Here is an 18,097-nt window from a genome sequence, read left to right as displayed (position 1 = left end):
GACATGCACTTTGGGGTAAAAGACAAGGAAAAGAGAACAGAGATATGGGGGTGTTGTTTGTTTTATGCAGGATGGTCAGAGAAAGTCTCTCTGATAAGCATAAGCTAAGAGAACAAACTAGTGGGATATCTGAGGGAGAACAACACAGACAAGTACAAAGGCCCTGAGGCATGATCTGGTATCTTCCCAATAAGGTTTCACTAAGACTTGGACAGCCATAAATTTTGACGCATCATTTACAGGAGAGACTGAAGCATGCATGTTGTGAATTTTTCCATTTGTTTACCCAATAAGTACTTACTGGGTGTTGGTTAGAACAGCAAAGACAGGATCCCTGTCCACAAAGATCTTAAAGACTTCAAGGGAGACAACGGGGGAGAAGAAGGGGAAAAATAGTTGGGGAGAGGGAGGGAGGCAAACCATGGGAGACTCTTGAATGCTGAGAACAAACTGAGGGCTGATGGGGGTGAGGGGGAGGAGAAAGGGGGGTAATGGGCATGGAGGAGGGCACTTGTGGGGATGAGCACTGGGTGTTATATGGAAACCAACTTGACAGTAAACTATTAAAAGAAAAGACTTCAAGGGAGACAAATAAGTTAGTGGGTAATTGAGTGAAATTGGAATCATCCCAGTGAGGCACAGGAGCAAAGAAGAGAAGCACTGGCAAGCCTGTGATGTTCTGGAAAGTCTTCCTGGGGGAGGTGGACTTAAATATGTAGTAGGAGGCTGGGAACAGTATGATCTAGGCAGAGGGAATAGCACATGCAAAGGGCTAGAGGAAGGTAACAGCTCAGAGAGCCACAGATTGGCTGGAGCATAGAATGTGTGGGGAAGAAGCTGTAGATGAGGTAGGAGCTATAGCCAGGAGTCAGATCCCAGGAAGAAGGAAGTTACAGGAGTGGGGGATAATGCTGAGAGGTAACTCCATGGCATCTGGCTGCAGGGAACGTAATAGAATCAAAGGGGATAAGAATGAAAGCAGGGAGACCCACTAGGCAGCTGTTAAAATCACCCTTATCAGATGATGTTGGCTTGAATTAGGGTTAGTGAAATGGGGCTAAAGAAGGAAAGACAGATTCAAGAAATATTTGAAAAGTGAGTGACAAGTTGTGGTCATTACCAGAAATATGAGTCTGAGGGAGAAAGGAAGGAGCCAGGTCTTCAGCTTGGGTGACCAGATGCATAGTAGTGTCACTGATTAAGACAGACAATGGGGGTAACTGGGTGGCTCAGTTGGTTAAGTGTCAGACTCTTGGTTTCAGCTCAGGTCATAATCTCAGCTCATGGGTTCAAGCCCCACATCTGGCTCTGTGCTGGCAGCATGGAGCCTGCTAGAGATTTTCTCTCTCCTTCTTTCTCTGATTCTGACCTCTGGGGGCCTTTTGTCTGGGGGCCTTGTCTGTCCTTTGATATTCCATGATTCACCATCCCCAAACTGGCCCTTCCCAGACTCTTCAACACTGAGTATCTAAAGGTATGTAAAATCTATGGGCCAAAAATAGGGAACACCCATCCCCCCACTTCCTTATTTATTCCCTTGCTCTAACTGGCCCTGAGAGGAATGGCATCCAGACAGAAGCAGAAGTGTTCTAAGGTGATTAGCTAAGAACAGAAGGTACAATTGGAAATCCATTGTGCAAACAAGTGCCTGTTTGATTTCTCTCACTTCCCTTTGGATATTAAGCTCCCTTTTGATTAGTGTTTGGTTTCTGGTAATAAATATGGCATCAGCTTCATTGGTTTATTTGGGGGGATGGGGAGTACAGATCCTTCTTCTACTATTTTCTGTGGTAAATCACTTATCTTGCCTACATACACCCAACAAAATCAACGTATACCTGGGAAATTAACTCCAGTCCTACCTTAGCACCAATCACGGATAGCCACGTGGGTAGAGAAATACAATAAAAGGATGGTCCACAGCGGGCTTTCTCACGGCTGGCCAGAGGAAGACCACCCTGTGTTCTTACCCCAAGGTAAGTCCTACTTCAAGCCCCAGCAGGCTTTCTGCTGATCTTGGGGGTACTCCCCTACCATCTTTGACCCACTGGATGTTTTAGGGTCATTTCTTTCTTTCTTTTTTTTTTTTTAATTTTTTTATGTTTTATTTATTTCTAGGAGAGAGAGACAGCGTGAGCAGGGGAGGGTCAGAGAGAGAGGGAGTCACAGACCGAAAGAGGCGCCAGGCTCTGAGCTGGCAGTCAGCACAGAGCCCGACGCGGGGCTCGAACCCACGAACCGCGAGATCATGACCTAAGCGAAAGTCGGACGCTTAACCGACTAAGCCACCCAGGCGCCCCGAGGGTCATTTATTTCTGGAAACTTTCAGAAATAGCAAAATTTGGATCCTACCCTATCAAGTGTTCCAGATATCACTGTGTCCATCTCAACCATGATTCCAGCTACCTGCTGGCTACTCCAGGTCTACAGATGCCACCCCCCCCCCACCCATGCCTCCTTTCCCTTCCCCTCCTCCAGGAACATAGGCCCCTACTTGGGATCTCATCCCTAAGAATTAACAGACTTGGGTGTTCTCTAACCTATTCATGATATCCCTTCCAGAAAAAATCTCTAGCTTCAACTTGAGTCTTCCAGAGGCTTTAAGAAGTCATCAGAAATCTGTCCATTTGAGGAAACTTTTCCAGAAGAGGGAATGTTACTAATTAGAATGTTGGCAGGGTCTTCATATCTCTTTGTTTCTGCCCTCCCTACCCCCATTTTCTTATTCATTTACTGCTCAGACCTTTATTGAGCACCCTTATGTGTCAGACACTGTCCTAGGAGCAAGCAATATGGGGCTCAGTCTGACATGGTCCCACCCTCACAGAAACCTACACACATATAAGGTGCTTCAAGAATTTCTTAGCACGGTGCCTGACACACAGAACTAAGAAAGTAGCTGCTACTTTTGTCTGTAGATACTCACAGCTCTGTAATCTCCTCCATCCAGTCTCCCAGTGTCTCTATCTTTACCTGAGCAGGAACCAACCTAAGGCCTTCTAGGACGTCCTACCATGCCGGACTGCTCTAAGCTTGCCTTTGGTTCTCTTGATGTCAACCACATCCCCTTGGCAAGCCTCCTACTCTCATTATCCCCACCTCCTTTCTGCAAGTCACACCTGCTTTAAAACAACACAGTCCTTCATGAGGGAAGTCATAGGTCTATTTCTGAGAACATGGGCCTGTGGCCTTAAGCAAGCTATTTAATCTCCAGCACAGTGCCTGTACATAGGAGGAGCTCAGTAAATATTTCTGGGATAAATATATTCTGAGTCCCACCTCCCTTTTCATCCATAAATGGGAACAATAATAGTACCTTCCCTGGAAGGTGGTGCAGAGCCTTAAATGAGCTAAGGTATGCAAGGGGCTGAGTACAAGTCATGGTGCTGAATTGATGTGAATTTCTTTCTAACCCTTATACCCAGAGGAACGGCCTCTGTTGCCCTGATTGTATCTGGGTCTTTCCCCTCCCCTAGCTGCATGGAGAGTCTGCATTCTGCTGAGTGACCTGGACATCTCAGCCTTTGGAAAGGATGGTGGGCTCTTATGTCTTGTGGCTGGCCTTGGCCTCCTGCACTCTGACCCTGACATCTACAGAACAGCAAGGTATGTGCTCTGTTCATCTGGCATCTCAGATGGTCTACCATACCTGGGGAGAGGGAGAGTGCAGAGAAGGCAGTTCAGGGTCAGTGAGGAGAAAAGGGACATGTCTAAATCAAAGACTCAGCAGTCAAGAGGAACAAGATGAGAGAAATCAGAAAACAGAACATAGCCATAATCTCTCAAAGAGTCAAATCAGACATCTCCACTGTGAGGACCATGGAGCCAGCCAGTTAATAGAACTTCCCATGCCCAGATATGCGGGGTTCAGACAGCTTAGATTCATGGGGACGTGAATCCCCCAGTCACTCTGTGCCCTTGTTTTGGCAAGTACCTTCTCCTTCCTCTGTATGTTTGCTCATCTGTAGAAAGAAAGGTCTGCAGGTAGTGATTTCCTGGGGGTCCATTCAGAGATCTGCGGATTGAGCACCTTAGATGCTCATGGGAAGGGTCCTCAGGCTCACCACCAGGGTGAAATCTCTGCCTGTATCACCTGTGGAGGGACTCAGCTCATGGCCTCCCTTGGAAAAACACATCGTGTGTGCGGAAAATAATCCAAGAACAGCAAGTGCAGTGATGACTTTTCTTAAAACAAGCACATATGTAATCAAGTCTTGAAAATCTCTTTTCTAAAAACTCCTTCCACCGTGTATTATAAGAATGTGATCCTGCATGTGTACTTAGTCCATTATTCAGGCTCTCAGTGTTCAACAAATCAGAACTGGAGGAGAGAACCAACCTCAACTCCTCTTAGGACTCAGGTGCTGTGTTTGGCATTTTACACCTATTACCTCATTTAATCCTCTAGCAATGCTTTAGGGCTTTCTTTCCTCAAAACAGGGGACGTATTCCAGGAGGACTACAGCAGTGCATGGCAAACTCTTGAAGAATTTTTTGATGGCTATGTAGATTTTGTCCTGTGTATTAAAAATATGTAACTAGTACATCATACCTATGGTATCACAGATATTATTCCTTAAGATGAAACAAATTTATAAAGAGAAGCACTGAAAGAAACATATTAAGTAGACAACAGGACAGGAGACACAGATGTGGCAAACACCATGGCTCAAGGCATAGGAATGGAGGGAGTTTGGGAGCTACCAGCTATAGGTGTTGGTTTGCAGATAAGTCTCAGGGGAGTTGAACCACCTGTCAAAGTCACCTAGCCAGCAGGTGTGGAGCTGATTTAAACCCAGAATGACCAACCCGTCCCTTCACTTCTCAGCCTCTTCACACATCATAGTTCCTGAATCTGCTAAAAATCAGAAAGTGTCATGTTAGAGCAGTGGTTCTCCATTGGGGGTGATTTGGGCAATGTCTGGAGAAAACTTCCAGGAGGAAAGAACTACTGAAATCTATAGTGAGAAGAGCCCAGGGAAGCTGGTGAACATCTTATAATGCACAGGATGTGTCCCCTCTGCCTCCCCAACACAGAATTATCCAGCCCCAAATATCAGTAGTGCCAAGGTTGAGAAATCTTCTGTTAGATCTGTATCTATTGATAATGGGTAAATGTCTATGATATATTAAGTAAAAAATGTAAGTTTAAAAAAAGGAGTGACTGGGTGGCTCTGTCGGCTAGATGTCTGACTTCAGCTCAGGTCATGATCTCAGTTTGTGGGTTCAAGGCCCACATCAGGCTCTGTGCTGACAGCTCAGAGCCTGGAACCTGCTTCAGATTCTGTGCCTCCCTCTCTTTCTGCCCCTCCCCCACTCACCCTCTCTCTCTCTCAAAAATAAATAAACATTAAAAAAGTTTTTTTAAGCTGTATATCGTTAAACCCATTTAAAAAAAACCCTATAGTTTAAACATATGGATAGAAAGAGTCTGAAGAATATACAATAAATTTACGGATACTTCTGGGGATGGAATGGGCTTATGACAACTTTCATTTCCACTTTATTCATTTTAATGACATTTGAAGTTTTTTCTAATGAGGCTGTATTGCATTTATAATACATAGTCAGACAGGACCAGAGTATATGGTTGCACAGGGGAGCACTGCACAACTCTAGAGCCTGGGGGAGGGCACCAAGCTCAATGTGAAGGATGCCGCTTAGAATTGTGCAGGGTGGAGGCCTTGGTGTTCTTAATGCCTATAAAATACCACGTAAAGTTCTCATTATTATTCCGACTCCAAGATGATGAAGGCTGATGTTTAATGAATGGGTTGTGTGCTTCCCGTCCTCTTTAGGGTCCTTAAGCACATTGAAAACAGAGTGTGGGGGGGAGTGGGGGGAGGGGATAAAAATCCTGTGGGCTCTGAGGATGCTCATTAAACCCAAGCACACTGTTGCTTCCCTTCCCTGTTACACAGGTGACAGAAACCTCACCAACAGTAGGTCCTATGACCCCTGCGAGAATTACGTCCGCCTGGACGAACCCTCCCGAAGCACAGAGAACACGAGAGAAGGCGACATGTGTGATAGCGACAAGAGTGGCTGGTACCGCTTTGTGGGAGATGGAGGAACAAAGATGCCAGAGACCTGTGTCCCAGTACAACGCTGCCAGACAAATGCTCCTATGTGGCTGAATGGGACCCACCCCACACTCAGGGAGGGCACAGTCACCCGCACAGCTTGTGCCCACTGGAGCGGCAACTGCTGTCTCTGGAAAACCCAGGTGCTGGTGAAGGCCTGCCCGGGCGAGTTCTACGTATACCAGCTGGAGGGCACCCCCAACTGTAACCTCAGATACTGCACAGGTGAGCCGCAGAGAGCTGGAGGCAGCTGGGTAGAGGGGCTACCAGCTGCGGGATGACTTGCCAGGCATTAGCAGAGTGAGTGGAGCAGGCCTGAGACTAAGCAGAGCAGCCTCGATTTAGCTCCTGCTGGTTACCACCCAGTGGGGATGTCACCCACGGTTGCCAGCCTTCCAACATTTCAAGGCCAGAAATTCAGATTGGAAGGTGAAATCTCCTGATATATCATATGTGTAGCATAATATGAAGAACTCAGGCTCACTCAGATTTAGATTCCATTTGGGTAGTTTAATTTACCTCTCTGAGCTTGGGTTTTCTGATCTGAAAAAATAGATAATGGCAAAAGTTAACAGCCAGTGCAAAGAGTCCCTGCTTCTATCCAAAGCGCTTTAGACTATTAACTCATTTAATCCTTACACTAGCCTCATGAGATATAGGTAATGTATAACTATACCTGATGAAAGGTCTGGGGCACAGAGAGGTTAAGCACCTCTCCCAATATCACAGAGCAGGAACATGATGGGTCTGGGATTTGAATCCAGACACTCTAGTTCAGTGATCTATATGCCTAACCACTATTCTACTTAGTCTCATACAGTTACCATGGGAACTGAACGAGCTCATGTGTGGAAAGTACTTGAAGAGTGTCTGCCACGCAGCAAGCATTAGGATGGCAGCCTCTGGGTTCTCATTTCACTGGATTGGGAGTCAGAAAATCTGAGTTTGAGGGTTGGCCCTTGCACTATACATAGTACATCCTTGGGTGGGACTTTTGTGCCCTGGTAGAATGACAAAGCTGGCCCTGATTGACTCAGATGGCTTTGCTTTGCATTCTGATCCTCTTCCTCTGTGCCTCACCCCCTAGACCCCTCCACTGCAAAGGACAGGTGTGAGAAGGCCTGCCGCCCAGAGGAGGAGTGCCGCTTTCTTAATGGCACATGGGACTGTTTCTGCAGACAGGATCTCAACAGCTCTGGTGAGTGGCTCAGCAGGGCTGGGCAGTGGGAATGGTGCTGTTAGAGGCTGGGTGGGGCATCAGGGAGGGAGCTTCAGAGGGTCAGAACAAGGTGTAGACCAGAGTCAGTGGGGATGGAACTGAGGTCAGGGAATGAAGGTTCTCAAAGCCATCTGCAAGGATGGGAGAGCAGGGATGCAACAAATTGCCAGGTCAGTCTTTGGACCACAGTCTCAGAAAGCAGTTCTGGCATGGACCAACTTGACCCACAAGGGGCAAAGGTACAATGGACAAGCACTCTGCTAGTGTGGGAACTGTATTCAAATATCTGCAGAATCTACATGTGACAGACAAGAGCAGGCTCTTGTGCCAGTCCTGGATTTGTGATTTAGTAGCTCTATGGGGCCTGGGAGGCACCTATACTTTCTGAGCCTTAATGTCCTCATCTGTAAAACAGGAATAAGTAACCACCATACAGAGCGATTGTGAACATTAAATCAGAGCAGTCCAAATAGGAAGGCTTGGTAGGTGATGAGGTTCTTGTCCCAGGAGGTAAGCAAGCAGAGGCAAATGACCCATGAGAAGGAATGCCATAAACAAGCCCTAAGCCCAGGATGGGGGTTGGATGAGCTTCTCATTAATTCCTTCCCTCCTCGGACTTTAATGAGGGCCTTAGACTCTTGCCCCTGCCACAAGCATGCTTTCCTCTGAGCACACTCCCAGCACACTTCCAATTTCTCTGTGGAAGAGAAAGTGTTCTAGATGGAGGAGCAACAACAAGCATATGTTTGGAAAACTGGGCTGGAATGTGGATCAGGTGCTGCATGAGTGTGCCTAGCAGGAGTGCGGTAGGGATGAGGGGCAGGAAACTGGAAGGAAACAGCTCTGCTCTCCATGAAGTCTCTCTCTCTGCTCAATGGGGAGAAGAGCCTCCAGAGGGTCAAAGTTGTTTCCGGGGATGTGGGCCATCACAGAATCAGAATCAAATGTCAGGCTTGAAGGACGCCCTCCCTGTACCTGAAGACTCCTAGGGCATCCTAGGCAGGTCCAGTCAGGGGCAAGCAGGTGGCCTGCCTTGACTCTTCAATGGTGGCTACTCAGCAAGTCCCCTTCACTTCCAGGAATAACCCCTTTGTGATCTGGCTTTTCTGCTTACTTCTCCATCTCTCGCACTCCACCCCCACCTAAGTTCCTGTACCTCTGAGCTCCGCTTGTCCATCGCCCCATACTCTCCCATGGCCTCTGCTGTGGTGCCCTCACTTGCCTTATACAACTGCAAAACTCCTATTCTCTACCAAGTTTCAGCCCTTTGTGAATCCTTCCCTGCCTTAACTGACAGACTCAGACACCCCTTCTTGTTGCTCCCTCTGCACCTAGCACATACTTCAGTTAGTACTTTCTCCGTGTTGCATTATAATAAGCTATTGACATGTTGGTTCTTAGACAAGACCAAGGAATCCTCTTGGACTGGGTCCATGTTTATTTTTGTGTTGAATGTGCCTCTCACTTGGAGAAGGTCGTTAGTAAATGTATTTGAATGTATGCATTCATGAATATAATAGAAATAGTATTTCTCTTAATTTGCTATCCATCTCCCCTATGAGAACGTTAACTCTCTCTATAAGGGTGGGGATTTTGTCAGTTTTGACAAACACTGCATCCCTAGTACCTAGAACAGTGCAGGCAGTAAATGCTCAAGCAGTATTTGTTGAATAAATGTTGAATGAATGAATGAATGGAATGAATCAGTGAATGAACAAATGAATGGAATGCAGTGGCTGTGGACCTGGTAAGATATACTGGCTTCACACGGCCAAGCAGTTGGAGTAGTGTGTGTCTAGCTTTGATTCTAGTCTGGAATGCAGGATAGTCCTGCTTCCCCCAAAGACTGCAAACACCAGAAACCCCGATCCCTGATCCCTGAGACATGAAAGCTCTCCCCATACCTGCACATAGGATGCTTAGAAATCTTATGGGATTTCTGGCCTATGGGCCAGGGGCTTTGCCAACCTTATCTACCATAAGCCTGGGCGTGAATCCCACCTGGGTTCCAAGCACCTACTAGTTTACCCTACCCCCTGGTGGATATGGTGGCTTTTCCAAAGGGTAGGGAATGTGGGCTCTGCCCACTGCTTCCAGAGCCCTGTCCACTCCACCTATCCCCTTCTCAACTTTCCAGATGTTCACAGTTTGCAGCCTCAGCTGGACTGTGGGGCCAAGGAGATCAAGGTGTCAGTGGACAAGTGTCTGCTGGAAGGCCTAGGTTTTGGAGACGAGGTCATTGGCTACCTGCACGATGGGAACTGCAGCAGTACCATGCAAAGACAGGAAAGAAACTGGGTATCTGTGACTAGCCCAACCCAGGCTAGGGCCTGCGGAAACATCCTGGAGGTGAGCTGTATTTATACCACTGCTGCCAGAGGGTGGGAGTTGAGCTGTGGAGCCCATCTCAGTAGCTGTGAGACCTTGGGCAAGTCACTTAGCCTCTCTGGGTCTCTGGCCAAATGTGAGATTACACATTCGTGAACATGTTGGTTCATGTAAAAAGCTTAGAACATGTTTGCTGATTGAATTCAATAAATGTAAGCTATGATTATGATTATTTTAATTAGGGGTAATGTGGGAGGGGTCAACATGGGAGCAAGCATGGTGGTTGCTGATTCTCCTCATGGGCCAAAAAATTATTATTCTAGTTCTCGATCTGGGATCCTCACTCCCTTTCCCATAAAGTGTCATAGCCACTGGGGCAGGAGACCCCTGTGCTTCCTTGTAATCAGAAGGCAGGGTGGCAGCATGATTGAGAGCATCAACCTTGCAGACAGGCAAGCCTGAGTTCCAGATACATCTACACACACATAAACATATATACGTGGTCTTGTTTTTATGCCAAAGAGAAATGGAACCCATGCCATCTACAAAAACAGCCTCTCCTTGGTCAATGCTTTCATCATCAGAGACACCATCCTCAACATCAATTTCCAGTGTGCCTACCCACTGGACATGAAAGTCAGCCTCCAAACTGCCCTGAGTCCCATTGTAAGGTAAGGCACTGACCCTTGCCCTTTGACCCATAACCCTGACACTGATCACATTCACTTCAAGCACAGCTTATGATGTCCTTAGGATGCTGCCTACCTCCTTCAGGAGCTCTCACTCTTTCTGTTATTCATTCTGTAGACATTTGTTGATCATAATGTTCAGCATGCACAAGGCAGAAGTAGAATATTTTGTGGCTGTTAAAGATTATTATCGTTAAACAATGTAGCAACATGAAATAATGTTAATTAAATATGCTAAGGAACAAAAAGCACACCATGGTTTCATTAATCTTGAGGAAGAAAGGAATTAAGCAACTAATTATATCAATCATTATTCACAAGTGACATGAATGCAATGTGGGAGAAGCACAGGGTGCTGTGGGCTGAGGGAGCTGGGGCTCCTGACCTAGCTTTGGTAGGGTGGGGATGGTAGGAGCAGGAAGGCTTCCCTGAAGATGTGGGATCTAAGCCAAGATCAGCTTTGATTGGATAAACATATCAAATTCACTAGAAATAGAACCAAATAGCAATTTGAGTGGGGGTCCATTTGGGAAGAGGCTTTCCTCTGTTTTGTCACTGCTGTCTTACTATGCCTGAAATGGTGCCCCACAGAATGGATTCTTCAGCCTTCCTGCACTCACTGGGGGACTTTCTGAGGATGTTGGTGCCCTTCCTATCCCCTCATTGCCTCCTGGGCTCACAGAGGAGCAGGACTAGGACTGGAGGTTGAGTCCTGTTCAATGGTTTTCAGAGTGTACTGTGTCAGGGCCCCAAGTTTAATAACAAATGAAAATTAAAGCTGTTCCTCTTTTAAAATGATGTTTTACTGGTGACTGTGGGGTGGAGGGAGGAGATCTGCTGCTAAAAATGGTGAACCCACAGGACTGGTCCCATTGTACGGGGGGAAGACAGAGGTGTAAACTTGCAGTTATTCTCTGAGTGAAGGAGATACAAGTGATCTGTGAGGTGGGGAGAACTGGTGGAGATCCTGGAGACACACTCGAGTGCTTGTCAAGTTTAGTGCCTAGGAGATACTAAATGCTTGACTTAAATGGGTGACTGAATAGTTCCTTTAGGGATCCAAGATGTGCCTTTGCCTTCATAGTCTCAAGCAAGTGCAGGGCTAGATTTATCCTGTTCTCACTGATGGAAACTCTCATGGCTTTCCTCTTCTCAGTTCTCTGAATGTCAGTATGGATGGGGCAGGAGAGTTCACTGTCAGGATGGCCCTGTTCCAAGACTCGAACTACACATCTCCTTACGAAGGGGCTGCAGCTGTGCTGGATGTTGAATCCATGCTCTATGTGGGCGCCATCTTGGAGAGAGGGGACACCTCCCGGTTTAACCTGTTGTTGAGGAACTGCTACGCCACACCCACTAAAGACAAGACTGACCCTGTGAAATATTTCATTATCAGAAACAGGTGATGGGCAACTCTGGGCTAGTTTTTGGCCTGAATAAGGTTTGAGGGAAAGTGATCACTTTGACCCTGCCGGCAGTTGGGTTAATTGGCTTACCAATTATTCTGGAAAATAATTTGGTGTTACAGATCACGACCATCCCCTTTGACACAGGAATATCAATATCACTCCTGAAATTTTAGCCTAACGTGTTAATACAAAAGAGGCTGACAAGGTAAAGAAATGCCAAATATTTTTCAGTTCAGTGTCCTTTATAACTTTGGAAATACATTTATAATTCAAAAACAAGGATTTATTAAGTAATGATGGACTATTATACAGGTATTAATACCGACTAATCAACATGAAAACACCATGACAAGTGTTATGAGACGAAATATCACTGAAATTGTAACCTGGCAAAAACAAAGGGAAAATGCATATCCTAGATCATAATTCAAACCACACTAGCTAATAGTATTCATTGAGTTTAGTTCTGTGCTAAGCAGTGTACATGGACTGTGTCACTAAATGCTCACATCAACCCCAGGAGGTAAAGATTATGGTCTCTGCTCTACAGATAGGAAAAGTGAGGNTTAAAAAAAAAAAAAAAGAAAAGAAAAGTGAGGCCCAGATAGGTTAAGTCATCTTCTCATGATGACTTAACTAGAAAGTGGGTCTAGCTAGAATTGAAAGCAGTCTATTTCACCTCAGAGACTATACCCTGCAAGACTGAAACCACGTATACTGATGATAAACATCTTGGAAGAAACCTAGAAGAATAAAAGTTCACGTCAGGATAGACGGGGGAACAGGGAACTCTTTAATTCTCTTTAATGATGTTTCTATACTGGATACAGAGGGCCTCAGGTCCCTTGAGCTGCTCCAGAAGTTAGACACTCACCCTTGTCACCCTTGCAGCTGTCCAAATCAACGCGATTCCACCATCTATGTGGAGGAGAATGGGGTGTCCTCAGAAAGTCGATTTTCAGTTCAGATGTTCATGTTTGCTGGAAATTATGACCTAGTTTTCCTGCATTGTGAGATTCATCTCTGCGATTCTCTTAATGAACAGTGCGAGCCGGTGAGTATCACTTTGGAGTGAGCTATTCAGACCTTGACATGGGGCAGAGTACCTAGTAGGCTCTCTTTTATGTATTTATTGGAATTATGGATGGATGGAAAGAAGGAAGGGAGGAAAGGGAAGTGAGAAAGAAGAAAGAAAAAAGGATGAATGGATGGACATTTAGCCTACAAAAAGCCCAAGTGTAAGCAATTATTGTGCCCTTGGAAACCAGAATAGATGAAGGAGGCTGTCCATGAGGTTTTCTTAGCACAAGACATATTGTGAATAATTTCATAATTGAAATCATTGACTTTTTTGTACTTACCCCTTGTCAGGAATTACACTAAAACTTTCATTGTCCATGCTTTTAACTCCGATTTGGCACTGCCAGCTAGTAGTTGATATTTGGTGAGTGCTTCCTATATGTCTCTGTGTTGCAGACACACTCATTTTAACATTTACAACCAGGAACGTACTGTTTGATAGTAGTAGGGAGGTGATTTAGAAAGCTAAAAGGGAGTGGAGAGGAGATTCAAACTTGGGTTTGTGTGACATGACAATGAAGATTCTCTAGACTGAGCAAACCACAGCCTCAGAGTTAGGGCCACATGGTGGGTGGGGTCCCATTCTTGGGCCAGATATGCCCATTGCAGGGGCAGCCTGGATAGCAACTATGTTTTTAAATGATGGTATAATGAGATTTCTCCATCCCACAGTCTTGCTCAAGAAGTCACCTCCGTAGTGAAGTAGTGGCTATTAACCCAGCCCAGGTTCTAGATTTGGGACCCATCACTCGGAAAGGTAGGTGGCCAATTTCTGGTGAGAAGGCCAGCTGGTCAGGTGCTGACAGTTAACCACAGATAACTGGCGTCATCACCATAACAACCTAGAGCCTTTTTAGCCTCCTCAATGCAGCCCTCCACCAGTGAATCTATCTTTCCAGGAGCTTCTTTGGTAATAATAATAGCACTTGCCATTTGTGCTGGGCCTCCTGTGTGCTAGAGACCAGGCTAAGGGCTCAGTATCCATATTTTCACTTCATCTTCCTAACTGCGTCCATTTTACAGGTGAGAAACTGAAGCTCAGAAAGATTAACCAGCTCAACCCAAATCATGCAGCTCATGAGCAGCAGGAGTTAGAACTTCACTCAGCTCAGACTGATTCCAAATCATGTGTCCTTTCTCTTAGGCCTCCTTCCAGGTCCCCTTTCCTCAGCCCCTTTTGGGTGAAGTCTAAGTCCTAACCCAACTTTGTTTTCTGGTGAATGACAATGTTTTTAAAACTCCAGTTACAATATTCTGGGGCCTGATGTAGAGGAAATTTTCCAAGTGTCCCACAAATATTTACCCATCCTACCCATGGGTTAGCAGTACTGTTATGGTTTTTATAACCCCTGGAATGGAGGAGTCACAAAACCCAGAAGAGTGAAAGCAATTTTTTTTGTCCAAAAAAAATTAGGACACAGTAACATTAATAACAACAACAGTAAAAATAATAACACATGTGGCTGGCACCATGCAAAACATTTATATGCACTGTCACATGGAATGCTCACAGCAACTTAAGGAAGTAAGCACTATTACCACTTCCATTCTCCAGGTGAGTAAACTGAGGCTGTCTTGTAAAGAAGGCTCTGCCTTGAGGTGTCCTGCCTCTTTACTGAGCCCTCAACTTGAGAAGCTTCATGTGGTACCACAGCATAGTTGGAAGGTTAAGAGCTTTCATTTTGGAATCAGATAGACTAGAGTTCAAATACCAGCTTTGCTACTTACAACAAGGTCAACTTGTCCTTGGGCAACTGAGCCTCAGTCTTCTCATCTGCTGAATGGGGATACAACCCTTCTGCTGGAAGGATTAAGTTTCAAATGCATGAAATGTCCTTATAAAGAGAACCACTAAACAACAGATGTCTCAACAATGTGGGCTGTCAATGGCTGTGGTGACCAGGTCCAGGAGGACTTGCAGCAGCTACGATGAGAGTGCCACAGTCACTGGCACATGACTGAGAAAACCTTCACTTCTGCTCTTGTCCCCAGGTGCTCCATCTCTCAGTGTCATGAATGGAACCCCCAGCACTGCAGGTACATCATTTTCACCTGCCTATCTCTCTGCCCTCTTTCCTGACCCTCTCTCCTTCCTCTTCAATTTGATGCACGTCAAGTCAGCCTGTGTTGGCAACTGTGGACATGGAAATGAATCAGTCCCAAGTCTGGCTTGCAGTGTAGTACAGGGGCCAGTCATTTAATAATAGGTATGTACTGGGTGTCTACCATGTGCCAGGTATTGTTCTACATGCTGAAGATATAATAATGAACAGGCCAGGCCAGGTGCTTGCCCTCATGGAGCCTATATTACAGCATGGGAAACAGGCAATAAAAAGTTAGCAAGATAATTAAGAAAAGAGGGTGATGTGATATAAAGTTACCAGCATGGTTAATAGCATCTTAAATAAGATAGTTGTTTCTTTTACTCACATGTAAATGAAGTCTAGACACAAGAAGCAATCCAAGGCTAGCAGGGTAGTACCACAAGGTCATGAAGAATCCAAGTTCTTTTTAGCTCACCCCTTCACATTCTCCATTGTCATGGTCCAAGATGGCAGCCAGAGCTCCAATCATCATCTAGTCAGCAGGATGGAGGGAATATAGAAGAAATCACTGAGTGTTAAGGAAAATTTCTGGAAGCTGGATACTTCCAGCTTATACTTCTACTTACATTGCATTGGCCAATGCTTAGTTACACCTGGCTGCAAAGAAAGCTGGATAATGTAATCTTTATGCTGGGTAGCTGTGTCCCCAACCAATGTTTGTTGGTTCTATTAATAAGGTGGGAAGGAAAAATTAATACCAGAATAGGTAAATGGACAAAAAAATGTCCACAGAAGGTGATATTTAAACCAAATAAAAAAAAGAATCCAGGTTTACAAATAATAAAGGAAAAGTCCTATAGGCAGAATGAACAACAATTGCAAAAATGAGAAAGTCAATAAGCAAATAAATCACGAGCAAGTAGACAGTGGAGAAGGAGCACATAAGAGTAATTAACTGTATTAGATAAGGTCAGGAAAGAATTTCAGCAACATCTGAATTGGGTTTTGGTAGATGAACTGGAGTTCAACAGGGACAACAATCCAAGAAGTGTATTTTGGACCAAAAGGAAAGCAATGTTATTAAGATTTTACTACCCCCACTTTCCCAACACACAAATGACCTATACTGGTGAACCCAGGCATGAAAAAGTTCTTTCTGTCCTTAATTACCCAGCTAGTTAATAGTCAAAAAGTTTCCAGATAAGCTCAAGATGGCCTGTCCATGCTTAGTGCTACTATTCAGACAACATTCAGAAAAGTAGTGCTCATTAGAGAGAGGGGTTGGAGCTCAGGCTAAAGGCAGCTTGAGAGCAGACCTCAAGTCTCATTCATTTCTTCCAGTACTTCAGGTAAGCCCAGTGCCCGGAACAGCATGGCTTTTCAGTAGAGTTTGCCAAATTGACTAATTTCTAGGGTGGGCAATGGGTTCTGGAGCCTTCTGGAAGAGGAGGGGATCAATCTTATACAGCATGAGACTGTCACAAGAGGGCACTTACGGTGTTCATTGTTTGCCATCTCCCACAAACATTTCTGATGTTTTAGAATGAACTTCAGCCTGTTTCATAATTGCAAACTGGTTGCCATACACTAATATTTCTGAAAATTATGATATTCTTCACCCCCTCCCTTCTAGGACATCATCAAGTTACTGTGAAATTTGTGGGATGGGGAGATGTTATAATCCTGTAGTGGGAGGTGGTACACACGCCTTTCCAAGGCCCCCCAGTATAAGGAAACTATCATCCAGGATCCACGCCTTTCATTAACACTGAGTAAATGGTAACTTTCAGAGGAGATGTGATCCCAACCCTCCCACATCTTAGGGTCTAATTTTCAAAACCAGTACTTATATGGTGTTTACCATGTATCAGGCACTGTTCTAAATGCTTGATATGAATTTATCAAGTGGTATTTCCATTGTGCATACAGGTGAACTCAGTCATGGTGAGACCCAAGAACTGGGCCTGCACAACTACTTGTAGAGCTAGGATTCTAAGCTAAGTAGTCTCGGGCCTTAGAGGCTTTGTAGCCTCTGTGTCTTTCTTTAGTATTAGAGTAAGTAATGTTAGCTGCTGTGACAAACAATCCTCAACTTACTGTGTCTTTATATAATAGTCTATTTCCCACTAAATCACTGGGGGGATGCAGTTCTGTGTTTTGCAATCATTAGGAATTCAGGCTCTTACCTTCTGGTAACTTCTGGTACCTCCACTATCCCTGGCAAGTCCTCTCTGCTAGATCCTTGGCATCTGGTGCCTGGATGTGGATGAGAGAACATAGAATATCATGTAGGAGGTTTTAAGGACCAGGGCTAGAAATGGCATGTATGATTTTTACCCACATTCCACTGTCCAGATTCAATCACATGGTCCCACCTACCTGAAAAAGAGGATGTAAGTAAACTGCCTTCCCATGTGCCCAAAGAAATATGAAAAAGTGATGATTCAATAGCTTTGCCTTACCACATGACCCCTTTGCCATCTCCCAGGGGCGGTAACCCAGAATAGATACTAAATATACTCTGACTTGTCCTTGTAAGGCAGAGGTTAGAGAGGAAAGCTTGCTTTGGCTGTTGAGTTCCAAAGCCAACACTTGACGGGCATCTCTCTTGCATTTCAGGGTTCCTGGTGGCCTGGCCCATGCTTCTCCTGCCCATCCTTCTGGCTGAGCTGTTCTGAGAGCTCAGCTGAGCATCTGGCCTTGAAGCTCATGTTCTTCCCTCTGGCGATGGCTTCTGGTCACCTTTCGGCTCTGCTGGTTCTTTCTCCGAATCACATAGACAGTCATGGTGTTCACAGAGGCCAGGCTAGGTTTAGGGAAAGGGAAGAGCTTCTCCTTGTTCAACACTCTCTGTGCCTTTATATTCCTCTTTTTCTCACAGTGGGGGGCCTGTTGGCCTGCCAGACCTGACTTCCTCATTTATTAGCAGGATCTTGAGGCCACACTTTTAGATGCCTCTGTGGCTCCAGCCTTTACCAGAAATGTAGCATGTCTGTAACTCCAGGGAAGAGGGGATGCATCACTGGGGGGAAGGAGGAGGGAGATGGGCTTGTAAAAAAGGCACCTCCCCACAGTTCCTTCCCAAGTACCCACTGTTATTACTGCTGATGAATTGAACAGACTGATCCTTGCTTTTACCTGTGTCCTCTAATGTATTTCCATCATGGTCTCAACAGTTGCCATGGGAATAACTGTAAAGGGTCCACTTTTGGAGACTACCTAGAAAAGACTGGTTCTCATTGCT

The 18,097-nt window shown here is 45.3% G+C and overlaps 1 protein-coding gene and 1 long non-coding RNA gene across 6 annotated transcripts in view; one reads left to right on the top strand and one right to left on the bottom strand.

Moving 5' to 3' along the window:
• LOC144239204 (uncharacterized) overlaps window positions 1–18,097 on the bottom strand; it is a 141,404-nt gene that overhangs the window by 6,802 nt on the left and 116,505 nt on the right. Inside the window, exons 4-6 of one of the 3 annotated variants that reach the window (XR_013337339.1) lie at window positions 17,040–17,109; window positions 15,239–15,385; window positions 10,414–10,493 (exon numbers count right to left, since the gene is read on the bottom strand). This is a non-coding gene — a long non-coding RNA (uncharacterized LOC144239204). Of the gene's footprint in view, window positions 1–10,413; window positions 10,494–13,099; window positions 13,274–15,238; window positions 15,386–17,039; window positions 17,110–18,097 lie in introns of those variants that run through there. The other 2 variants (XR_013337338.1, XR_013337337.1) reach the window with 2 other exon arrangements.
• GP2 (glycoprotein 2) lies at window positions 3,531–17,531 on the top strand. 3 transcript variants are annotated; one of them, XM_077773201.1, is made up of 10 exons: window positions 3,534–3,606; window positions 5,922–6,308; window positions 7,171–7,281; window positions 9,440–9,651; window positions 10,153–10,301; window positions 11,476–11,721; window positions 12,620–12,782; window positions 13,481–13,565; window positions 14,801–14,845; window positions 17,473–17,531. In XM_077773201.1, exons 1-10 carry the CDS (start codon window positions 3,534–3,536, stop codon window positions 17,529–17,531), a joined length of 1,530 nt encoding a protein of 509 aa, XP_077629327.1. The 3 variants fall into 3 exon arrangements, with proteins under 3 accessions (XP_077629329.1, XP_077629328.1, XP_077629327.1); XM_077773203.1 differs by lacking the exon at window positions 5,922–6,308 and having other exon boundaries at window positions 3,531–3,606; XM_077773202.1 differs by lacking the exon at window positions 5,922–6,308 and having other exon boundaries at window positions 3,531–3,608; window positions 7,164–7,281.

Source organism: Crocuta crocuta, unplaced genomic scaffold, assembly GCF_008692635.1.
Source record: "Crocuta crocuta isolate KB4526 unplaced genomic scaffold, BGI_CrCroc_1.0 scaffold16, whole genome shotgun sequence".
Taxonomy (NCBI): domain Eukaryota; kingdom Metazoa; phylum Chordata; class Mammalia; order Carnivora; family Hyaenidae; genus Crocuta; species Crocuta crocuta.
This window is presented reverse-complemented; position numbering and strand designations above follow the sequence as displayed.

Coding starts and splice junctions, on each gene's coding strand:
- GP2 (XM_077773201.1), top strand. CDS start 3,534: ATGGTGGGCTCTTATGTCTTGTGGCTGGCCTTGGCCTCCTGCACTCTG. Junction 6,309..7,170: donor TAACCTCAGATACTGCACAG/GTGAGCCGCAGA, acceptor CTCACCCCCTAG/ACCCCTCCACTGCAAAGGAC. Junction 10,302..11,475: donor GCCCTGAGTCCCATTGTAAG/GTAAGGCACTGA, acceptor TCCTCTTCTCAG/TTCTCTGAATGTCAGTATGG.